Source organism: Lolium rigidum, chromosome 3, assembly GCF_022539505.1.
Source record: "Lolium rigidum isolate FL_2022 chromosome 3, APGP_CSIRO_Lrig_0.1, whole genome shotgun sequence".
Lineage (NCBI taxonomy): Eukaryota > Viridiplantae > Streptophyta > Magnoliopsida > Poales > Poaceae > Lolium > Lolium rigidum.
In genome coordinates, this window is record NC_061510.1 from 39,147,952 (window position 1) to 39,174,160 (window position 26,209).

The 26,209-nt window shown below is 42.7% G+C and overlaps 3 protein-coding genes across 3 annotated transcripts; all 3 read left to right on the plus strand.

Moving 5' to 3' along the window:
* The first annotated feature begins 16,581 nt into the window (after positions 1-16,581).
* On the plus strand, positions 16,582-17,453 carry LOC124695713 (expansin-A12-like). The gene is made up of 2 exons (XM_047228532.1): positions 16,582-16,714; positions 16,825-17,453. The coding sequence occupies exons 1-2, from the start codon at positions 16,582-16,584 to the stop codon at positions 17,451-17,453; spliced, it is 762 nt and encodes a 253-aa protein (XP_047084488.1).
* A 2,243-nt stretch (positions 17,454-19,696) lies between these two features.
* Positions 19,697-21,015, plus strand: LOC124695714 (transcription termination factor MTERF4, chloroplastic-like). The gene has a single exon (XM_047228534.1). The coding sequence runs from the start codon at positions 19,697-19,699 to the stop codon at positions 20,849-20,851; it is 1,155 nt and encodes a 384-aa protein (XP_047084490.1). The 3' UTR covers positions 20,852-21,015.
* A 3,158-nt stretch (positions 21,016-24,173) lies between these two features.
* On the plus strand, positions 24,174-25,166 carry LOC124694703 (expansin-A15-like). The gene is made up of 3 exons (XM_047227657.1): positions 24,174-24,315; positions 24,427-24,748; positions 24,839-25,166. The coding sequence occupies exons 1-3, from the start codon at positions 24,174-24,176 to the stop codon at positions 25,164-25,166; spliced, it is 792 nt and encodes a 263-aa protein (XP_047083613.1).
* The last annotated feature ends 1,043 nt before the right edge of the window (positions 25,167-26,209 follow it).

Consider the following 26,209-nt stretch of genomic DNA (forward strand, 5'->3'; position numbering starts at 1 on the left):
TCCGCAACTACAAGAAAGTAATTAAGAATAAATCTAACCACAGCCTTAAACTCCGAGATCCTGCGATCCCTCCTGCATCGATATACCAACGGGGGTTTAGGTTTCGTCACTCCGGCAACCCCGCAATTAGCAAACGAATACAAGATGCATTCCCCTAGGCCCATAAATGGTGAAGTGTCATGTAGTCGACGTTCACATGACACCACTAGAAGAATAACACCACAACTTAAATATCACACCATTGAATATTACTCAACCATAGTTCACTACTAACATTTAGACTTCACCCATGTCCTCAAGAATTAAACGAACTACTCACGAGACATCATATGGAACATGATCGGAGGTGATATGATGATGAATAACAATCTGAACATAAACTTGGTTCAATGGTTTCACTCAATAGCATCAACAACAAGTATAGATCGATACAGGGAGAGTTTCCCCTATCAAACAATCAAGATCAAACCCAAATTGCTACGGCGGTGACGGTGTCCAGCGGTGATGACGGCGGTGATGATGGAGGAGATGATGATGATGGTGATGGTGATGATGTCCAGCTCGATGTCGGTGACGATGGCGTCGATTTCCCCTCCCGGAGGGAATTTCCCCGGCGGATTCCTGCCCGCCGGAGAGCTCTTTTCTCTCTGGTGTTCTCCGCCCCGCAGAGGCGGCTGTAACTCTTCGTGAGGTACCCTCTGCGGCTTAGGTCTTCGGGTCGAAGGGTTTGGCGAAGAAAAGGAGGCGAAAGGGGTCGTGGGCCCCTCACACCACATGGCGGCGCGGCCAGGGCCTGGGCCGCGCCGCCCTAGGGTGTGGGCCCACCCTGGCTCCTCCTGGCTCCTCCTTCCGGCTTCCTTCGTCATCTTGAAAAATAGGATTTTTGGTATAATTTCCTTCCACGAGTTGATCTTCCGAAATATTGCGTTCGACGGTGCTTTTTCCAGCGAGAATCCCGGCTCCGGTGTTCGATCCTCCAATAATGATGAAACATGCAAAATAGATGAAATAACATAAGTATTGTGTCCCAATATGAAATATATCAATGAATAACGAGCAAATTATGATATAAAATAGTGATGCAAATTGGACGTATCAACTCCCCCCAAGCTTAGACTTCGCTTGTCCCCAAGCGAAACTGAACTCGATAAACATGACCACATGTTTATGGAGTGAAGAGTCGATAAATAGAATACGGACAAGAAGCATCATATTCATTCACACAGGACATTATAGTAAACAACCTCTTATAACTCATATTGAAACAAGTATAAGGTAATCACAAGTAAAGGTGCATGAGAAATCCTAATTGGTGATGGCAAACTTCGTTCTTGGTCAGAGAACAATTAATAGATTATATTTATCTTATTGAGCAGCGCTCTCATGTTAAAGTTTATAATGCACAACTTGCATACTCAATCATAATGGTCTCTTCATAATCATTGATAACTTGCAAAGCTATATTCATTCAGATAAAACTTGTACTAAACAAGGAAGAATAAAAGACATGATGTAGCAAATCACAATATAATGGTTTGATCACAACTACTCAAATGCTTGCTTGAGATGGAGAGAAATAGGTTTACTGACTCAACATAAAGTAAAAGACAGGCCCTTCGCAGAGGGAAGCAGGGATTAAATCATGTGCTAGAGCTCTTTCAGTTTTGAAATCATATAGAGATAATAAAAGTAACATTTTGAGAGGTGTTTGTTGTTGTCAACGACTGGTAGCGGGTACTCTAACCCCCTTGCCGGACAACCTCCTAAGAGCGGCTCCCATAATATTTTCATTTTGTGTGGCACTCCTTCCAACCTTTCTTTCACAAACCATGGCTAACCGAATCCTCGGGTGCCCGCCAACAATCTCATACCATGAAGGAGTGCCTTTTTATTTTAGCTTTATGATGATGATGACACTCCCCCAACCTTTGCTTACACAAGCCATGGCTAACCGAATCCTTCGGGTGCCGTCCATCAATCACATACCATGGAGGAGTGTCTATTTAGTTTAATTAATTTGGGACTGGGAATCCCATTGCCAGCTCTTTTTGCAAAATTATTGGATAAGCGGATGAAGCCACTAGTCCATTGGTGGAAATTGCCCAACAAGATTGAAAGATAAAACACCACATACTTCCTCATGAGCTATGAAACATTGACACGAATAAGAGATACTAAGTTTTGAATTGTTTAAAGGTAGCACATGAAGTATTTACTTGGAATGGCAGAAAATACCATGTAATAGGTAGGTATGGTGGACACAAATAACATAGGTTTGGTTGAAGGTTTGGATGCACGAGAAGTATTCCCTCTCAGTACAGGTCTTTGGCTAGCAAGGTTAAATAGCAAGCATAAGAGTCGAGGGAAACAAACAAATATACATATGATAGAAACAATCATGCATCTTCCTTGTAAGCACAAACAATTTTAACTTCAGAACAATGAGCTATGAGCTAACAAGAAAGACAATGAAACATCTACATGTATTTCTCTTTTCTATTTAAACCTCAAAGTGTTGTTGCTATTAACCAATGCTAAGTTTGCCAAAACCAAATAGATTTATTCAATGCTCCCAAAGTGATACCAATACTATCAACAAGATGAATCATAGAGATTGCAAACTAAAATAAGATGTGCAATATGTAAATGATAAGACTTCTCATTAATATTCCATATCGATAACTCACACCAAGGGATACATAGACAACTAAAGGAGAGATACTTCCAAACGCAACCCATCTTATACGATAACTTCCCTATTCATGATATGACACTACTTGACAATAAAAGTAAAAGGTAGTGATAATGTGATACCGCGGCACTCCCCAAGCTTGGAACAAACCAAGGGGATGCCAATACCGATGATGAATTACTCCTGAGGAGATGGTGGTGATGAATTCCCGTCATCAGACTTCCAAGGAAGAGGCTCTCCATCAAGAAACGACATCTTGGTCTCGGGAATCCTGAAGCGCGGCGACGGCTTATGTATTTAAACCTGTTTTCATACTCACGAGTTTTGATTCTGAACGTCATAGAGTTGTGCTTGGAGCTTGTTGGTGGTGTCGTGAAGTGAGAGGATGTCGCTCCAAAGCTTTCCAGTTTCCTTCTCATGTTCGGCAATGAGTTCGGACACAATCCTGTGGAAGATATCCACCTCACGCTCAGCCATCTTCTTGTACTTGAAAACCTCTTGTTCTAGCTTCTCCATCCTGTCTTCCAGGCTGCCTTCTCCTTTAGGACCCTGGACATCCTTGACCTGCAGTTCTCCTTTAACGAGCAGCAACTCCTTGGGGTGCATCTTCAGCTCCTCCATGTACAAGTTGCCAACATCCTTGCTGGAGTTGTCCTTCGGAGCTTCCGACGAAGACATGGTGGCTCTAGATCCGAAGCAAATCCTGGCAGAAACAACTCGAAACAAAACACGTCGAGAACACGATATACGGACCTCCAGGGGTCCGGGGGATTATATAGCAAAAATTTTCTCGACAAAAGGAAAGTACCAGATCGAACTAGAGTCGGAAAGGGGCGACGAGGCGGCCAAACCATAGGGCGGCGCGGGCCCAGGTCAGGCCGCGCCGGCCTATGGTGGCGCCCCCTCGTGCGTCCATTCCACTCCGTTTCGAACTCGTAATTTCTCATATTTTCCAAAAACAGCGAAAATATTGTTCGGAAAGTAAATTGCGTACTTTTCATTACCGATGCTTGTTACCTATTCAAAGTCGAGTTCTGGCGGATTGTCAATTTGTCCTTTGATGAAAGCTTCCGGTGTTTCCACTTGAATAATATCAACATCAACATTATAAGAATCACCCGAGATATAATGCTTGAGTCTTTGTCCATTCACCACTTGCGTAGCATTGCCTTGGAGAGAGCTAATCTTGATTGCTCCTGAGCGATACACCTCCTCGACAACATATGGTCCTTCCCATTTCGAGAGTAATTTCCCTGCAAAGAATCCGAGACGAGACCGATACAATAGGACTTTATCCCCAATATTAAACTCTCTTTTGATGATCCTCCTATCATGCCATTTTTTAACTTTTTCTTTAAAGAGTTTAGCATTTTCATAAGCTTCACTTCTCCATTCATCTAGAGAACTTAATTGTAGCAACCTCTTATCACCAAGCAAGTTTAGGATCTTTATTTAATTCTCTAACAGCCCTATAAGCTTTGTGTTCTAGCTCTAAAGGTAAATGACAAGCTTTTCAGTAAACCATTTTATAAGGTGACATTCCCATGGGGTTTTTATAAGCAGTTCTATAAGCCCATAGTGCATCCTTCAATTTACTAGCCCAATTCTTTCTAGATTTATTAACGGTTTTTCGCAAGATAGATTTAATCTCTCTATTTGATAATTCTACTTGACCACTAGTTTGAGGATGATAAGCGGAAGCAATTCTATGATTAATACCATACTTAGCAAGAGTTTTTCTAAAACCTCCATGAATAAAATGAGAACCTCCATCAGTCATAATATATCTAGGCACTCCAAATCTAGGAAAAATAATATCTAAAAGCATTTTTAAAGAGGTCTCACCATCAGCACTTTTTGTAGGTATGGCTTCCACCCATTTAGTAACATAATCAACAGCAACAAGTATATGAGTGTTACCTTTTGAAGAGGGAAAAGGTCCCATGAAGTCAAATCCCCAACAATCAAACGGTTCAATAACAAGAGTATAATTCATAGGCATTTCATTGCGTCTGGAGATATTACCAACACTTTGGCATTCATCACAAGATAAAATAAACTTTCTCGCATCCTTGAAGAGAGTTGGCCAATAAAAACCTGATTGTAGAACTTTTTGCGCGGTTCTATCTCAGGCGTGATGTCCTCCATAAGCACTTGCCATGACATTTACTCAATATCTCTTGTTGTTCATATTCGGGAACACATCTTCGCATAATACCAACCACGCCTTCTTTACATAAGTGTGGGTCATCCCAGAAATAATGCCTCAAATCATAAAAGAATTTCCTCCTTTGCTTGAGCTGAAAAGGTTGGAGGCAAGTACTTGGAAACAATAAAGTTAGCATAATCGGCATACCAAGGACTGTCTCGCGAGCTCACCTTTATCACAGCCAATTGTTCATTTGGAAAACTATCATTAACGGGAACAAGATCATAAGCAATATTTTCCAATCTAGACAAATTATCAGCAACAGGATTATCAGCACCTTTCCTATCTACAATATGTAAATCAAATTCTTGCAAAAGAAGTACCCATCTAATAAGCCTCGGCTTAGCATCTTTCTTTGTCATTAGGTATCTAATTGCAGCATGATCAGTATGAATAGTAACTTTTGAATCAACAATATAAGATCTAAATTTATCACAAGCAAAGACTACAGCTAATAATTCCTTTTCAGTTGTAGCATAATTTCTTTGAGCAGCATCAAGAGTTTTACTAGCATAATGAATAACATTCAGTTTTTTATCTACTCGCTGTCCAAGAACAGCGCCTACAGCAAAATCACTAGCATCACACATAATTTCGAATGGTAAATTCCAATCAGGAGGTTCAACTATAGGAGCAGTTGTTAAGGCTTTCTTAAGAGTTTCAAAAGCTTCCTTACAATCATCATCAAAAACAAATGGTACATCTTTTTGAAGAAGATTAGTAAGAGGCTTTGAAATCTTGGAGAAATCTTTAATAAACCTCCTATAAAACCCAACATGACCAAGAACACTACGAATACCTTTAACATCCCTCGGATAGGGCATCTTCTCAATTGCTTCAACTTTAGCTCTATCAACTTCAATACCTCTCTCAGAAATTTTATGTCCCAATACAATTCCTTCATTAACCATAAAGTGGCATTTCTCCCAATTAAGAACAAGGTTAGTTTCTTCACATCTCTGCAAAACTTTATCAAGGTTTCGCAAGCAACTATCAAAAGAATTCCCATAAACGGAAAAATCATCCATGAATACCTCTACAATACTTTCACAAAAACCATGAAAAATAGCGAGACATGCATCTTTGAAAAGTAGCAGGTGCATTACATAAACCAAAAGGCATACGTCTATAAGCATAAGTTCCATAGGGACAAGTAAAGGTGGTTTTCTCTTGATCTTTAGCTTTAACAGCAATTTGTGAAAATCCAGAATAACCATCAAGAAAGCAAAAATGAGTAATTTTAGACAATCTTTCTAGCATTTGATCAATAAATGGTAAAGGGTAATGATCTTTCTTAGTAACTTTATTAACTTTTCGAAAATCAATGCACATTCTATACCCTACAACTACTCTTTGAGGAATGAGCTCATCATTATCATTAGGCACAACGAGTCATACCTCCTTTCTTGGGAACGCAGTGCACAGGACTAACCCATCTACTATCTGCAATAGGATATATAATACCAGCTTCAAGAAGTCGTAATACCTCATTCCTTACCACTTCCTTCATCTTCGGAATTAGACGACGCTGAGGTTCAACAACAGGCTTTGCATCATCTTCCATATTAATAGCATGTTGGCAAATAGATGGAGAAATCCCCTTCAAATCATCAAGAGTATAGCCAATAGCGCCTCGATGCTTCTTCAATATTTCCAATAACCTTTCTTCTTCAAACTCGTAAGCTTAGAACTAATAATAACAGGATATATTTTCTTATCATCAATATGAGCATATTTAAGATTATCGGGTAAAGGCTTTAAACCAAAAACGGGATCTTCCTTTGGTGGCGGTGTTGTACCCAAATCTTCCACCGGTAAATCATGCTTGAGAATAGGTTGGCGAAGAAAAATCTCCTCAAGTTCATCTCTTTCTTTCCTAAAAATTTCACTCTCGCTATCCTCCAAATGTTGCTGCAAAGGATTGTTAGGAACAAGAACAATAGATGCACACTTGCTCCATTTTAAAATCATTACTAGGCAAATCAGCTTTATAAGGAGTTTTAGTAAATTTAGAGAAGTTAAACTCATAAGATTCACCAGCAAATTTAGTCAAAATTTTCTCTTTCTTGCAATCTATAATAGCTCCACAAGTATTTAGAAAAGGTCTACCAAAAATGATAGGACAATAATCACTAGCGAGCAGAACCAAGTACCAAAAAGTCAGCAGGATATTTAATCTTACCGCATAAAACTTCCACATCTCGGACAATACCAATTGGTGAAATAGTTTCTCTATTAGCCAGCTGAATAACCACATCAATATCTTCAAGTTCACAAGAATCAATTTCGTGCATAATCTCCGTGTAAAGCTCATACGGAATAGCACTAACACTTGCACCAATATCACATAATCCATAATAGCAATGATCACCAATTTTAACGAGATAGCATAGGAACACTAGCTTGTTTGGGTTTATTAGGATGTGAAACAATATTAGAAGCATCTTCACGAGAAAATAATATGACCATCCTCAACATTTTCGAGTCACAAGATCTTTAACTATTGCAACAGCGAGGTTCAATTTTTATTTGTTCTTCGGGTTCTCTAGGTTTCTTTTCACTTTTATGAACCGCACTATTTATAACGAGTACTCTTTCATTTTAGCAGGGAAAGGAGTTTTTTCAATATAAGCTTCGGGAATAACACGATCAGCGAGTTTCAATTACAACACACTTATTAATAGATGAATCAATTTTATCTTTATATGGTTCATGATACTTATCAAAATTCTTCTTAGGCAATTCATAATGAGAGGCAAAAGCTTTATAAAGATTTACAGCAACTTGGGAATCAAGACCATATGTAGCACTCATATTACGAAATAAATCTGTATTCATAAAAGCTTCAATGCATTTATAATCATAAATTATACCTGATTCTCTATCCTTGTCGTTCTCCCAACCTTCAGTATTTTCTTGGATCCGATCAAGAAGGTCTCTTTTAAACTCTTCTTTGTTGCGTGTAAATGATCCAGAACAAGAAGTATCCAGCAAGGTCTTGTCTTGAAAAGAAAGTCTTGCATAGAAATTATCAATAATAACATTACCAGGAAGCTCATGAATGGGGCATTTGAGCATTAAAGACTTCAATCTCCCCCACGCTTGGGCAATACTTTCTCCATCATGAGGCCAAAAATTATATATGCGATTCCGATCCTTATGAATTTCACTTGGAGGATAGAACTTAGAATAAAACCGGGGCACAATATCATTCCATTCAAGAGAATCCCCATTATCCGAGTAATTTATACCAATGCGCCGCCTTACCGGACAGCGATAAAGAGAATAATTTCTTCCTCACTTCATCCATAGCAATACCTGCACATTTGAATAACCCGCATAATTCATGCAAAAACAGTAAATGATCACCGGGGTGGACGGTTCCATCCCCTTCATAGCGGTTATCCATAACACGTTCAATAATTTTCATAGGTATTTTATATGGTATCACTTCCTCACCTGGCGCCTCATCTACTACCGTTGCAGTAGTAGTAGATTTCCCAAATAGAAACTGAAGAGAAGATCTCTCCATAATGACTTATGGCAGCAGGCAGAAATAAAATCAGCACAACAGTAAAGGTTTTCCTTACCAATTCCACTTACCAATAGCGCTTCACTCCCCGGCAACGGCGCCAGAAAATAGTCTTGATGACCCACAAGTATAGGGGGTGTATCGTAGTATCTTCGATAAGTAAGAATGTCGATCCCAACGAGGAGCAGAAGGTGTTGACAAGCGGTTTCGATGAAGGATTCACTGTAAATGCTCACGAGACAAGTATTCGGGGGTTTTGATGTAACGAGTTGAATAAAGTACGAGTAAGTAAAGTGCGAGAGTAACAATTGCAGCGAGTGGCCCAATCCTTTTTAGCACAAAGGACAAGCCGGTTTGTTTACTTATAATGACCAAACGTTCTCGAGGACACATGGGATTTTAGTCTAGTGCTTTCGCTACATACGGCTAAATAATCTTCATTGTTATGATAAGTGTTGTGTGGGTGAACCTATGCTAATGTACCGCCCTTCCTAGGACTAAATACATACTTGTGATTATACCCCTTGCAAGCATCCGCAACTACAAGAAAGTAATTAAGAATAAATCTAACCACAGCCTTAAACTCTGAGATCCTGCGATCCCTCCTGCATCGATATACCAACGGGGGTTTAGGTTTCTGTCACTCCGGCAACCCCGCAATTAGCAAACGAATACAAGATGCATTCCCCTTGGCCCATAAATGGTGAAGTGTCATGTAGTCGACGTTCACATGACACCACTAGAAGAATAACACCACAACTTAAATATCACACCATTGAATATTACTCAACCATAGTTCACTACTAACATTTAGACTTCACCCATGTCCTCAAGAACTAAACGAACTACTCACGAGACATCATATGGAACATGATCAGAGGTGATATGATGATGAATAACAATCTGAACATAAACTTGGTTCAATGGTTTCACTCAATAGCATCAACAACAAGTATAGATCGATACCGGGAGAGTTTCCCCTATCAAACAATCAAGATCAAACCCAAATTGCTACGGCGGTGACGGTGTCCAGCGGTGATGACGGCGGTGATGATGGAGGAGATGATGATGATGATGGTGATGATGTCCAGCTCGATGTCGGTGACGATGGCGTCGATTTCCCCCTCCCGGAGGGAATTTCCCCGGCGGATTCCTGCCCGCCGGAGAGCTCTTTTCTCTCGGTGTTCTCCGCCCCGCGAGGCGGCTGTAACTCTTCGTGAGGTACCCTCTGTGGCTTAGTTCTTCGGGACGAAGGGTTTGGCGAAGAAAAGGAGGCGAAAGGGGTCGTGGGCCCCTCACACCACATGGCGGCGCGGCCAGGGCCTGGGCCGCGCCGCCCTAGGGTGTGGCCCCACCCTGGCTCCTCCTGGCTCCTCCTTCTGGCTTCCTTCGTCATCTTGAAAAATAGGATTTTTGGTATAATTTCCTTCCACAGTTGATCTTCCGAAATATTGCGTTCGACGGTGCTTTTTCCAGCAGAATCCGGCTCCGGTGTTCGATCCTCCAATAATGATGAAACATGCAAAATAGATGAAATAACATAAGTATTGTGTCCCAATATGAAATATATCAATGAATAACAGCAAATTATGATATAAAATAGTGATGCAAATTGGACGTATCAGTCACGTCAACGGTATCATAACAACGGTACAGAAGTACCCATTCCACGTGTTTAATCAACTTGCCACAAGCTGTTCGTCCTCGTATGCACACGGTTCTAAACAAGGTGGCACCGAGGTACCTTTTTCCCCTTTGTAAGAAGAGTCTTTTGTATTATACATACTCCAATGACAAGACAAACAGACAGATGAATTCCTTTGCACCCTTTAAAATATACTATTTGCGTAGCTTTTTTATCTAAAGTGCTTCATTGGATATCCATGATGTAAACTTCCACCATGATTGTTTTGCATGGCTTAGGTTGGCGGCCCAATGCTCCCTCTAGCACATATGCATACTAGAAAGATCTTGCTTCAGCCTCTTATTTCAACACCGATAGGTATCCACAACCAAAAGAAAACATGACATCAACAAATATAGTGCAATGGTGAAAGTGACATGACATCAGCAAATATAGTGCAATGGTGAAAGTGTTCCCCATGACAGCATGGTTCTACTAACAACCAACTTATAAAATGTCAAACACATAAATTGCTTAATGATAATCACAATGGGTTTTGTTCCCCACATCTTACTTTCCCATGAGCTATGAATCACATAAAAGAATTAAATTATAACTTAAAGGAATGCATAAAACAAAAAGGGACAGAATCTGTCAACAAAAATAGCAGCAAAAAACATAATTTTATCAACCACCTAGACATGTCAAGATTTTTTGCCAATTTATATACATATAGAGGATGAAAAGTTGTAACTACATCAAAAATATGAGCGTAATATGAGCTAAAATTTTATTTTGATAATTTGTTTGGTGAACAATGTTCGGCAGAAAACACATTTACATATATTGCAACAACTTCTATGGATCCAAAATGGGTAAAACTTGGTACTTAATTAAAAATTCAGAAAGTAAAGTAACTAAACAAGACTTAAATACTGTAAAGTAAAAAATGTTAACTAAATACCAGGGTCCCATGGTGTGATCATACCAATCAAAATAATAATCAAATCAAAACATGGTAGAAAGCAACGCAAAGTATAAAAATATGAATGTGCATTTTATAGATGAAGGAATCACAACAAATAAGAGTATAGCCATGCATATTAATAGTAGATTAATGCAACTTATAATTACTTTTAACATAAATAGGGCACTCAACACTTCCCCTTTCATAATAGTTGCAATCGCTAGAAGCAAATTTAACAATATAACCATTGGAAGCATGCAACTTAGAAAATTTAGACACACAAAGAGGATCACTAAATTCATCATGGAATTCACTAGCATGTTTTAATCTTTCAAAATAATTACTATGATTAGTATCAGGTCTAATATCATGTCTGCAATAATGATTTGGAACTAAAGATAATTGCAAACCACATAAGTATTTCTCAACATAACCAAAATTCTCCTCTAAGGTGCAATCTGAAGAATTCAAAAAACAAAGTAGGACTCCTATGAGTAAGATTATTATCACAAACAGCTAGAATATCATTTCTATCCTTGCATAAATTAGTAAAAATGTGTGAACATGTAGGATTATCAAGCAAATAGGACCATCATCTAAAGCATTAATTTAGTAAAAATGAGTTTTGAGTTTGAGTCTTACTATCATCCTTGAGATGTTCCCATACATCCCCAAGATTTGGTTGGACAATATCTTCTTTATTCTCTTCTTTACATACTTCCCCTTCCAAGCTTACGTTTTCATCATCTTCTTTTAATTTCATCTATGCATGGTGAAGGTGGCGTTTCCCTCTCTTCCTTCTCTAGTTGTTCATCATTTTCCTCTTCTTGGGGTTGCATGGGAATCCCCAAGCTTATTCTTTCATCATCCTCTTCATGCAAAATATTAGTGCTCTCTTGGGCAGCTTTGACCCTCTTATCATAGTCAACAACATAGATATTTTCACCAAAGTTGGCTATGCAATCATAAAGTATAGTATTGATCACAATTTTATATTTAGAAGCTACATGGCATGTTTCTTGTTCATCAATGAATGTTTGTAATTCGTGGGCTGCCATAAAACTAACAAACTTCTCTACTTCTTCTATCCCTAAATGAGCATAATCATATCTATGTAAGATGCAATAACATATTCTTCATGGGACGGACATTGAAACTCGAAGTATCTAAAATTTACTTTAGAGCGACAATTTTCTTCATCATAATAGTCAAGCAACTTATTAGAAATTCTATTTACAAGTCTCAGGAAAGTTGCTAGTTGTTTCCCTTCATCAGATTCTTTGTGTTTTATAGCTATCATATAACCCTTATAGTACTTTCCAAAGTGTCCTTTTTATCTAAACTAGTGGCCATAACAAGAGTATTTTTGATATTTCCATTTTCTATTTTTTTTGGGTTTTGATATATGACAAAAGTAAGTGTAAAACTGAAAGTAAAACTAAAGTAACCACAAAAGTTACATAGATATAAATTACATAGATAAATCCATAATCATCGAAGGAACATTATATGGACTTCAACAATGATCATACATACATAGATTGGATCAAGTTACCACCACAAAACCATTGTCCAGGGGGTGGACTAATCCCCTTTCATCATGGAGAGTGATGAGGAGGCGGTGGTGAAGGAGGGGTGGTGGCTGGAGGCGATTCCGACAGCGGTTCCCCCTCCAATCTTCCTCCAGCGGCGGCCTGCTGACTCTCTGTTTAGGTGTTTTCGATTTTCGCCTCCGTGTTATGAGATTATGTCAATGGACCTTTATATAGGTGTTTTTAGGTCAAGACCAGTAGGTAGAGCTGTGGATGGACGGCCGCAGACGCTAGAGGAGGCCAAGAGGTAGGGTGGGGCGGCCAGGGGTGGGGCCCATGCGACCTAACCTCTTCCGGCCTTCCGTCCTGCATTTGTGAGGTTCCAGGACTCCAGAATATACGTGTTCGCAAAATAATGACCCTCGAGAAAGCCTTTGTCTATTTGAAGCCGTATACGTTCTTGAAAGTAAAAAATACATAAAACATGGATTTCATGTTCATGTTATGAACAAAATAAGGAGATCCTCGAAAAATCTCCGAAAACAATATAAACATGGATATAACACTTTATAAGATGCAAATATGTGAGAATATGTGGTAATAAACTACAAAGTTTATGTATGCATTTTACATGTATCACCGTCTTATATAGGGCACATTAGACAGACAAAATGGCTCGTAAACCGAAAATAGACATAATTTTTTACAGCGTGCCCAAGAAATTTAATTTTCATGTTGAAAGTATAAAAAGCATTAATATGCCGTCACAAACAGAATGGATGAGGGACACCAAGGTACGGAATCGATTGGTTCTAGCGGAGGTGGGGATCTAGGTTGGGCGTGAGCGAGTAGGCGCGAAGGAGAGAAGCGAGCGCGGGGGATTGGATAGAAATCATAGGAATCAATTGACACACCTCGATTCAGTTGACACTGAATCGATCGGGTGACCATCTAGCCCGTTTGATGAATTTTTGATGTAGTACTAGTGTTGCTTGATTCGATTGGTAACCATCTAGGTGCTTGTTTACACAGCTCTATTCGAATGTACTAGTGTAGCACGATTCAATCGAATTGGTAATAAAAAAGATCTAGATTCGTATCTTATTATTAATATGTGTGGGATGATTCTGCCAAGATTGGTGGATTAATACAATTCAAAGGAGAGGTACCCTGGAGAAGGCTTCGGGTAAACACTTCCCACCATTTGAGGAATTGAGAGGTCTGGAATGAGCATATATAATGCTTGAATCTTCCGTAATCAGTTCGTCTCGCCTCCTATTGTTTTTGCTAGGATTAAAGAGGAGGGAGCCACTCCCTCTATTCTGGTTTACTTCCTCCATACTGTTTTAGTAGGGTATTACATACTTTAAGGTAAAACTTTGACTAATAACTTTTATCCAATGATACCATTGGATATTACCAAAAATTATACCATTGAAAACATCTTTAAAATATGAATCCAGTGATATATTTTCTATGATTTATATCTAATATTTTGTTGGTTAAGTTACTAGTTAAAGTTTTACCTCAAAATGCATAATACTCTAAGACTGGTTATAGTAGGGAGTAATTTAGACTAGTCACATACATATGTTACTAGTTTATGTTACTACCTCCATAGTGGGTAGTACTAATTTATATTTGATTTCATACACTCTGTCATTTATTATGTTGTAGACTTATCTTATCTTGGACATGCGATGTTATGATAGCATAACTAGTTACCACCTCACTCTGTTTATTTATTTATTTTCATGTCATGTCACCAAAATTATCTTGAAGTGGGTGATATTACTAATTGTGTTACTCCTAGTATGAGTAGTCTAATATACCGGTATGGAGATAGTAGTCTACATGTACTAGAAAAAATGGGACACATTAAAGAGAGAGCAATATCGCTTTGTTTTTGTGTTTGCATTGGCTAAAAGCTAGAATATAGAACAAAATTTTAATCTAGAATGTAGAATGTAGAACAAATCACAACAGAGAGAGTACTTAGGTTATCACCGGGGTTATCAACAAACCGACAAAGTATTTGCCATTGTTGAAAAATACATATTGCCACTCTAAGATCCCTACGAGGCAATTTCTTTTGTACGTTGGTCAGCTCTTATCTTCAATGGCGTTGCATCATTCGAATCCACAAGCGCAAAATACGGAAGCAAAAGAATACACACAACACTGGATGCTGACTTTGTTAACCAGGAGGCAAGTTTTGCATAGTGATCAGCTGATTCTCATCTGGTTTCTCAAAGTCAGACATTTCCTAACCGAAAACGAGGAAATTCTGAACCTGTCAGACCCCTTCCCTCTTAAATACTTCCTCATTCAAATCCAGAGGTTTGACCATGTAATCTAGCAGGGATCACAAGTATACAAATTGGGGCCCAGTCTTACCCACTAACCGCTCAAAAAAAAAAAAGTTAGCAGCTGTCCACTAGTTACATGCAGAAACAGCTCCTAAGGCCAATTAGAGATTCCAAATCCTAGCTTTTGACACATTAGTTCCACCATTGTAGAGAGCATTGCTATAACCAAATATTAGTGTGGGACCAAGTAGGTGCTTTCCCTCTCTCTTTGGTGTGGCTATAGGAGAGAACGTTGATTCTTTTGGCAATCCACACATTGTGGTAAACCTAACCATTTGCCACCAAAGCTATTTATTACATGGCAATATTTAGGCTTTGGCAACACTGTGCATGCTCTAAAGTCCAACTGTAGAGCAGAAATTTATTTTTGATTCCATGTCTATATGTTTTCTTTACCCAATTTTTTAAAATCACATAAAAATTCAGAAAACAATTCCACCCATATATCTCCACATTCTTTGTTCGCAAGTAAGGTTTCATGTAAAAAGTGGCCTCAGCAAAAAAAAGTCCGGCGAAAAACTTATTTGAGCATAGAATATTGTCTTTTTTATCCATGTCACATGAAAAGCCGGGCTTTCTTAAATCAGTTTTGCGAGCACATATGATGTGGAAATGTTGTGCAACATTTTATTTTAGAAGATATGGACATTTTGATTTAAAATATTTTGATATTTTCAAATATGTATAAATTGTATTTCAAATAAATGGAGCAATGCGCCAAAAAGCCACTCCCACAGTGTGGAACTGTGGAGGCCCTAGCTCACACTTCTAGGTAGTGTATAACAGTTGACTTGTTGCAAAGCAAAGGAGTTTTTTTTCTTTCCGTAGATTCCAATCAACCACACAAGCCAACAAAGAGCTCTAACCATCAACTAGTAATTAACCTGATATTACCTACCTGTTACGCTGCTAAATTCCCTAGCCCTCACCCCTACTACGACTAACTGCTACCTGCCGGTGGAGACCACAGAATGCTACCACTAGCAGCAATTTCCAGCATTTCTTGGCGGGTATCGGTTCTTCTTCTTCTTCAGCAGCAGCGCGTCAAGCGGCTCAATCCAAGGGCAGCATCACGAGGTGTGGCGGGGCGTTGCTTATCGATCCAATGACCCTCGGTAATCACGCATGTGATCCATGGCAGCCGAGTCTCGTGAGCTCACATGCTGGGTTTGATTTTGATCGACAGGTTATGGTTAATTAGTCGTAGCCAAATGATTAAGACCTGCACGGATCCGTGGAAGCTGCTTCTACTGCACAGTGGCCGGCCGGCTGGCGTTTGCCAGAAAGAAAGTGAAATTGGAAGGGTCGGCGGCGAGATCAGAAGAATCTTTTTTCTGTCGAAAACGTAGGGGGTGGGCTGAGCAGAGACTTTCTTCCCCGGCCTTCGTTTCATTTCTTTGGAGGGGTGAAGAATCAGGAGCCGTCGTGGCGTCGTGAGTCGCATTAATGGCGCACGGCGCGACGCAGGGGCATCGCCCGATCGTCATCTCCGCACGTGACAACTCGCCGGGGTTCCCGCGCACCGATCTCGTGGCCTCAATCACCGCACTTGCTATTTAAACACCGCCGCTCCGGTTGCTTTCCACCTCCTCTCTTCACTCCCATTCGCCGATCGATCTCGCCTATCAGCTGCACTTGGAGAAGCCACTTGGAGAAATGGCGCGCAGCAGAGCCTTGTTGCACCTGGCGGCCTTCGCCGCCGCGGCGTGCCTCCTCGCCACGGCGACCGCCGACTGGGTCACCGGCTCGGCCACATTCTACGGCGGGAGCGACGCCTCCGGCACCATGGGTACGCAAACAGCAACTCATCTCCGCTCGTCTCTTCAGCATGTACACTAGCTAGTTTGCACTCCATGCACTGCAAATGCCTGACGTTTTTATGTGATGTAACCAATGCAGGCGGCGCGTGCGGGTACGGCAACCTGTACTCGACGGGGTACGGGACGAACACGGCGGCGCTGAGCCCGGCGCTCTTCAACGACGGTGCGGCGTGCGGGGAGTGCTACCAGGTGACGTGCGACCAGTCGAGCTCGTCGTCGTGCAAGCAGGGGGTGATCGTGACCGTCACCGCCACCAACCTCTGCCCGGCGGACTACTCCAAGCCCAACAACAACGGCGGCTGGTGCAACCCGCCGCGGAGGCACATGGACATGGCGCAGCCGGCGTGGGAGAAGATCGGGGTCTACCGCGCGGGCATCATCCCCATGAAGTACCAGCGGGTGCCCTGCTCCAGGTCGGGCGGCGTGCGGTTCACCATCAACGGCAACAGCTACTTTGAGCTGGTGCTGATCACGAACGTGGGAGGAGCGGGATCGATCTCGTCGGTGCAGATCAAGGGGTCCAAAACCGGATGGATGGCCATGGCCAGGAACTGGGGCGCAAACTGGCAGTCGGGGAGCTACCTCAACGGCCAGGCCATCTCCTTCACCGTCACCCTCACCAATGGCCAGAAGCTCACCTTCCAGGACTGCGCGCCCTCCAACTGGGGCTTCGGACAGACATTCACCACCGGCGCGCAGTTCTACTAGCGACGACCGCCGCCGGCGCACGTTGTTGGCCGGCCAGCGTCGGATCGCCTCTACTATTTCAGTCTTCTCTTTCATTTCACAATTGGGATAGCTTCATTCTGATGCATGGTAGGACTAGGGATTGGCTAGGTGCCGTAGTAGGGTGGTTTGCATGGCTGAGGTGGGTGCTTGGACGGGTTCGCCTCGCCCGCCCGGCCGGACTGATCTATTGCCCGCCGTGCCTGCCGCCTTGCGATGTTCCACCATCGATCCGATCTAATGCTGCATGCGAGCAAGTGTACTGCATGTTGACCGAATCACCATCTTATTAATAGAATGAGCTCTAGTAGAATGAAATTGGCTATGCATATGGCTCTGTCCTGAGCACATTTGTGGACTTTGACTGCCCTGAAATCGATGCAATGCTTTGAGTAGAAATTAAGTAGTAGTACTGGGTAGTGGAGTATATGTGTGTTTTTGACTGTGTGTACCGGGTAATTTGACAATGCAGCCATGTGGAACACACGAATAGTTTAGGTAATGCAGCCATGTGCCAATGTAAAGTTCCATCGATCCAAGATAGAAGAGTGAAGATCGGCAGGCGAAAATAAAGGTTGATAAGCGATTACGCATTCGGAGTGCCAAGTGCCAACACTACATGCATGCCTTGATGGAGTGTACAACCCCATTCAAAATTAAGTGACTCAACTTTATCTAGTAGATACGAATGCGTCTAGATACATCAATATCTTGATAAATTCGAGTCACTTATTTCATTTCAGAACGGAGGGAGTAGCAACCAAGAGAATCTTGCACGCATATTAGAGGAGAGGCCAGTTGAGATTTGATGATAACCTACTAATTCAGATAGGCCCCATGCCATCCCATCTCACTAAAACCTTCCCCGGCCAATGCAATATCCCAGACACACATGCAACATCGTATGACATTTTGTTCCCTTTGTTATATCGGAAACATGCAAACACACTACTCTATGTTAAACACACCCCGTTACTCCATTAGCTGTGAAAGAACCAAATTAGCTGCAACATATATGCAAACCAAACTACATAACACTACAACAAAACCTTGTAGTCTTAATGCAATCTTTGCAACACATGCATCTAGTCGCAACACCGCCACCTAATCCGTGTGGTGAAAATGATAAAGTGTGATGCCTCATTAAATAATTGCCTACAACACACAACAATGTGTCACCCTTTGATAATGAATTCAACCAACAAACAAATTCGATGGATATATTGATTTCCATTGGGAAATGACGCTTTTTAAATTCTTATTAATACAAGAATTAAGGTGGAAGGGTCTCCAAATCTTTTTGGTGGTTCAAAAGCTCAAAACCTACAAAAGTAGCCAAGCTCTAATACTTTCTTCTCGTATTAATTCTAACCCTAGGCATCTTTATGGATGCTAATTATTGAAGGTTAAGGTATGCTCATGTATCGGTTCTTTGCAGGGTGGGCCTCGTAGCGGGGAAGAAGCCCCCCACCCCCCCCCCCCAAAACAAAAATTACTTTGATATGGATTTTTTGTTTAAAAGCACCCAACAAGTAATCACCTTCGATATGTATCCATCTTTTTTTTGTTACTTTAGGTGCTTTGTTGCATTTTCTCGGCGTTGAGCACTAATCGTGCAAGGCAAGATGGCCGCAATGTCTCATATCTAAAAGTACATAGGATTGAGATATGGTAGTAATATAACAATTTGTCCTCGAATACCCTCCGAGTCCATCGTGATCCCAACCGCATACTATGCTTGGTTTATCGAAATTTCAAAAATGTACCAAAACATCTGTAAAATTCTTTTGACTTCACCAAAAGGTACACCATAGGGGGGGAAAATCCATGCACGTATATATGCACGTTCTACGTACGTTGGAGATGTAGGTTGTTTTCTCGTTCTCGTTCATGGTACGGTCATCATCTTTGCTCCCTGAAAAATCCAGCGAGATCAAACTCGTTTCTTAACAGTCCAAACGATTAGTTGGGCCCTGCAAGAAACCAGCCCATCGGATTCCAGTTACCTATTCCCGGCCCATCAGGGTACAATAAACTGTCCTTTGTTATATCGAAACGTTCCACCACGACACGAGCCGCTGAAAAACCAAAGAAAAAAGAGAGCAGACAATGGTTTCAAAAAAAAAAAAAAGAGAGCAGACAACACGGAGTTGCAGAGCCCACCGGAAATCTCTCTAGGGCCGCCGCCGCCACACCATTGCCGTCGCCGTCGCCGGCGCTGCGCCATGCTCCGCCTGCGGAGCTGCATCGCTTCCCATATTCTCTCTCCTCCCTCCACCTCTCCAATTTTTCATCTCCGCCGCCTCCTCTCCGCCACCGCGCCGCCCATTCCCTCGAATCCCGGATTCGCCGTCGAGGACTACCTCGTCGACACCTGCGGCCTCACCCGACCTCAAGCCCTCAAGGCCTCGAGGAGGATCCCCCAACTCAAATCCTCCTCCAACCCCGACGCCGTGCTCTCCTTCCTCGGCGGCCTCGGCCTCACCGGCGCCGAGGTCGCCGCCACCGTCGCCAAGGATCCGAAGCTACTCTGCTCCGACGTGGAGAAAACGCTGGCCCCTAAAGTCGTCGGGCTAACCGGCCTTGGCTTGTCGCGTTCTGAGATCGCACGCCTCGTCACACTCGCCGGCACTCATTTTCGCTGCGCTCCCATCGCCTCCAGGCTGCAGTACTACCTGCCCTTCTTCGGCTCCTTCGAGAACTTCCTCCGGCCGGTCAAGCGCAGCTCCTATCTCCTCGGCTTCGACCTAGAGAGAACAGTCAAGCCCAACGTCGCCTTCCTACAGGAATGCGGGCTAGGTGACTGCGATATTGTCAAGCTGTGTGCGGTCGTGCCCAGGATGCTCACTGCCAATCCCAAGCGCGTCCGGGAAATTGTGGCGTGTGCCCAAGGTATAGGGGTGCCCTGTGGCTCTGGGATGTTCAAGGAAGCATTGCAGGCTGTCTCACTCCTTAACGAGGAGAAGATCACCACCAAACTGGAGTTCTTGAAGAGGATGTTCGGGTGGTCTGATGCCGAACTGAGCCATGCTGTATCTAAGGCTCCAATTTTACTGAGGAGGCCAGAGGAAGCGCTCCGGCGCAGGTCCGAGTTTCTCATCTCTGAGGTCGGGTTGAAACCGGCCTACATTGCTCATCGCCCGGTAATTATCTCTTATAGCATGGAGGGCCGGCTCAGACCCCGGTACTATGTTCTCAGGTTTCTTAAGGCAAATGGATTGCTAGATCAGAACCAGGACTACTATAATGCAATCGTACTGAGCGAGATGGCATTCGTGGAGAAGTTCATATGCCCTCACAAGGAATCTGCACCAGACCTTGCCGAAGACTATGCAACCATTTGCAAAGGGGAACTGCCAACTAATTTCAGGTCTACATGAACTGAGAATGTGCTATGAAGATTGGTAACTGCGTATGGCGTAGCAAACTTTTCACTCTGCGTAGTAAGCTGGTAACTCCTGTTTTGGTGGTCTTTACTCTTGTTTCGGTGGTCTTTGTGTAACTGGATGTTGCTTATTTTCTATAGATGGTCTGTTACACACCAGTTTGGAAATATACTTGTGGTTCTACCCACACCGTTGAAGATAATTGAAATTAGATGTGTGGCTGGACCACCTGCCTGATGAAATCATATGCGTCTTTCTACTAAAAGTAGCAGTGTGATCTGCTTTCATGGCAAAGTTTACGTAGCATGTTGCACTTTCATTTCATCGTCTTTTCGGTTCCATCATATGTCATTTAGTACCAAGTTTGCAGTTCAATGGTAAGTATTTAGATTTTTCTTACAAATAATATACCAGTTAGTTCCAAGTTTGCCGTTCAACGTTCAAAATTTTGATTACCTAGAAATATACTTCTGCTGGGCGTCCGTTTGTTGTTTGCCTTTTAATTTCTTTCCCCTTATTCTTCTAAGGATTTATCATCTTTGTTCCAAAATACCACAGTTGACCTAACTTAAAGTTGGTATATATTCAAAGTTGAAAAAGTAACGTACTTCAGAAGAAAGCATGATCAACAAATGAGTTATCATTTACATTTGCTATTAACCGTCAGAACAAACCAGTGGTGGTGCCATGAATAACAAGAAAATCCGATGAAGGTTCAACTTAAATTTGTTGAGGGTGCCGGAAGTAGGGACATCTGAAGAAGAATTGGACATGAGGATTGTCCACTATTCAGTGATTGCATATGTGAAATGTTATTCACAAAACCACATATACATGTTTTGCCAGCAAACCTAGCCAATGTGAAATTGTAGATTGAAGAATCAATTTCGCAAAGCCTCAAAATTCAGCCCAATCTGGTTGCTTTGAGCTGAGCTATAGTAAGTCGTTAGACACTGACATAAAGAGTGTCATATTGCTGGGTCTAGTGGTGTAATTATATGTTCGGATTTTAATGATGCAGCAGAAGTAACGGCACACTCTACTGTTACCATGCCATTGTATCTCTCTCTCAAGATCCTGACCGTGTGGATCTGAAGAAAAAGAAGAGAAAACTACAGAAGTTACTTGTTTTTATGATAAATGCAAATCGCAATTGCAACTGATGATGAACGAGGAGTTCACCTCATGGTTTGAAACAGCAGCTTCCAATGCTCAACCTGCAGTTCAAAAAGGAGCCAGATCAATCATCATCCTGACCCTATGGAGGCTATGGAAAGCTCGCAATGATATAGTTTTCAGAGAAGCTACCCCTAATCGTCGAGAGCTTGTGCTCTCAATTCTTGAAGAGGCCAAACTCTGGTTCCTTGCTGGTGCTAAGGCCCTGCGCCAGCTGCCCTTACACACGCAGCCTCCCGATGCTGCCTAGTGCGAGACAGCGAGAGAGTTGGCTGGGAAAGTCGTTCATGTACAGCTTCAGCTTTAGGTTCTCTGTTTTTCTTCCTCTTTCTTTCTTGCCTTTTCTGCACCTTCTGCTCTCTTTTGGTAGCCTTGCTACACTCTTGTATGCTCCCGTCTTCTCGACGGCTTTCTTCTAATATACTAAGACACACGCTTAGGCGTGTGTTCGAGAAAAAAACTGATGATGAACAAGAGGAGAAATAGTATATATATTTAGTGAAAACAAAATTACGAATTTATGTACTAGTAAAGTGTTATACCTTGGTGAAGAAGTGCCCATCTGCGCGGCGAGTACAACTCGTGTTTTCGTACTGACATCTGCCTTGTACACTGTATTTTCTGTTAGTAGAAATGTGACTTTTTTCTCTTTCTGTATGTCATTCTGTAATCTGTTTTGTACAACTGCTGATATCTGCTTCTCTGTGCAGTGCCTCCCCCCTCGTCACATGAGTTAGTGCCGCAGTCACTAGCTCATTTTGTCGAGGCAGTATGAGAGCAGCTACCAAAGCCTTGCAATGAGGTTCTGAGGGCCATGTCTATGCTGTTACATATGTCTTTGTTGTGGGGTTGTACTGTTCGATTACATGCAAACTAACTCATCTACGTGTTGTCCGGATAACTTTAGGTCAACCACATAGTTTATAATAGCATACCGTCATTTCTTTATGTCCCCATGTTACAGTGATGTACCAACATTTTATTAGGCGATTTCGCATGGATAGAGACGAGGTAGAGTTTGGGAGTGTACCTGATTCTGCAGCAAAAGGACTAGGGGCTCAGGGATTTGGCCCAATGAACTACCATATGACAAGGAAGAACAGCACCACGGCAGTTGCGGGTTTCGCTGGGGCATTGTCCAAGTTTCATGGTATTTGTAGACCTACTTCGGTTTTAGTTATGATCGAGTTTCAGCGGCGAGGAAGCAGAAGTGAGATCCTGTTCGGAAGGCCTCCGGTACCTGGAAGGCTGGAACACATTCAGATAGATTCTGTTGTTGCTTGAGTCTGACTGTGCATTGAGTCTGAGTCTGAGTCTGACCATAGCAGCGCACCTGGCCGTCCCTGTGGGCTGTGGCCGTCCTCATGTGAGCTGCCGGTTCACTTACCAACAGTGTCAGGAAGGATTCCTCTTATCACCAGCCCGGCTGGCGGGCTGACCCCTCTTGTGTGGCATGTCAACTTTTGTGAGTAAACTAGCAACTCAGGAGATGACACTTGTTTGTCGTGAGAAGTATGGTAGACAAGCCTGTCCAGTTAACCATTCCCTTGTTAAGCGAGTACTGTACTTTTTTCCCTGGAGAAGAAAAAGGGCAGCATGTATAGAAGATGCGCAAGTGTCAGTGATCGTACACAGCTCAAGGAATAGAAGACACGTCGATGATGATCGGGAATTTTTTTTTCTTGCATTACAATCTGTCGATGCATGTGCATGGCAGAAGCTAAGGTGAAAGAAATGAGACGATGGAGAGCAGCAACACTACTAAATCATCATGTTTTATTGCAAATCAATCTGACTTAGATTTCCAGAACACAGTGAAACTGATTGATTTAGTGCAGCACAAATCTTAAAACAGAAAACAATTTGAATCCGACGGACCAAATTGCGCACGAAGGTCCGTGTATACGGTACAATGCCATTCCTGATGGATCACCGACCTGCTGCTACAAGCGCAATTGTAGCTGAGCGATGCAGTGCGTGCATGCGCCGGCCTGCAGGGTTAATTCCACTCGATCGATCGCTCACTCACTCCCGCTAGTATTTAAGAACCGTGCGTACGCGTGTACAGTTGATTGCTTCAGATTAATTTTCACTACTTATCACACTCTCACTGTCACTGACGCTCACTGCCAAGTCAGAAATGGAGATCACGCGGAGTAGTAAACCGTGGAGCTTTCTGCTGTTCGTCGTCACCGCGGCGTCTCGCTTTCTGGCAACCACGGCGGGCTGGTCGAAGGGCTCCGCCACGTTCTACGGCGGCAGCGACGCCTCCGGCACCATGGGTAAGTTCGACAGCCAAGCTCTGTACACTGTAGAATCTCGCGTTGCTTCGAACCACTAGCAGGTACGGTCTGTAGAGCTGTTAAGCAAGTAGCGCGTTCGTGTGTACGCAGGCGGGGCGTGCGGGTACGGGAACCTGTACTGGTCGGGGTACGGGACGCGCACGGCGGCGCTGAGCTCGGCGCTGTTCAACGACGGCGCGTCGTGCGGGGAGTGCTACCAGGTGGCGTGCGACCACGAGTCGGAGGCGCGGTGGTGCCTGCCGGGGAAGTCGGTCACCGTCACGGCCACCAACTTCTGCCCGCCCAACTACGAGCTCTCCGGCGACGACGGCGGCTGGTGCAACCCGCCGCGCGCGCACTTCGACATGGCCCAGCCCGCCTGGCTCCGCATCGGCATCTACAAGGGCGGCATCGTGCCGGTGCTCTACCAAAGGTACATAATCATATGCCTCCTAGTTTAACCCATTGGGCGGTGGTTTGACTTTGATAAACTAATGGCGCCGTTCCATTTCCATGAATGTAGGGTGGCGTGCATGAAGCAGGGAGGTGTGCGGTTCACGATGGGAGGGTTCGAGCGCTTCCTGCTGGTGCTAATCTCCAACGTGGCCGGGACCGGGTCGATCAAGGCGGTGTGGGTGAAGGGGACGAGCACGGAGAGGATGCCGATGAGCAGGAACTGGGGCGCACACTGGCAGTCCCCCGCCGCGCTCGTCGGCCAGGCGATCACCTTCGGGGTCACCGACACCGCCGGCCAGACCGTCGTCTTCCAGAACGTCGTGCCGGCGTGGTGGAGGTTTGGCCAGGCCTTCACCTCCAACATTCAGTTCTCCACTTCTGCTCAATCGTTCTAGGTAGCATGGTCGGACAGGGATAGCTAGCTGCAGTCTGGAGATCGAGTTCTTTGTTGGTTTCCTGTTGTATTGGGTTGAATAATTCTTCAGACTGATCAGAAATTCAGGAAGGATACACAAGTAGTCGAGTAATGTTGAGGGAGAACCTGGAGAGGAACTGGTTTAGTCTCGGATGTGAACAGAGAGGCTAGAATCCATTCATGAAGGAGTTTGTACTCCCTTTTTTTTTTGAAAAGAACGGAGGAGTTCGTATTCTTGCCTCATTATAGGCGGCCGGCCTCATTTTCGCCTGTGCCGATTTTTATTTGCTAATAAATCTAAGTGACCAAAATTAGATATAACCACACTAAACTTGCAGTATCGATACGAGAAAATCTAGTAAATATACATAAATATCTTGGGCATGTGTGTAACATCTGGTTGGTTTCCCCACCGGATTTTGCTGTAGAACTCTTGGCATCTGAATGTGCCGGTTGATTAATACATACGCAGCAAGTTTTCTCAAAAAATAACAAGTAGTCCTTAAGTATTCTAGCTAATCCTAGCTGATTGTAAATCTGTTGCAGTCCTTGTAACTAGGGACTCTCTAATAAATCTGAATGGAAACACGTCGAGGACAGATCACGAAAGAGATTAAGTAGTTCGAAAGAAAAATTATTATTTCTCAGCAGAAGATTAGTTCTCATCAATTTGGTAGTAGAGGGAGCATACGCATCCGGGAGCCGAATTGAATTTCCGCTAAATAAAGGGAGTGGTGTTTTAAAACATTGGAGCATATGCTCCCTCTATTTTGAATGCATCTTACACATATTTTGAATATTAAAAAAGTTGAAAAAAAATTCGCACGTACATCTTCACGTGCCACGCGCTCACAAAGTCGTTTCATAAAAAATCGACTTGTCATGTGACGTGTGTAAAAAAGACAAAATTCAGTACTAAAAATAATGCTTTTCATAAGATATATTTTCTTTTTTTACATAGTACATAAAAAATATTGTTTTTTCAAAACTTGATGAATGCACATATACTATGGAGATGTATAT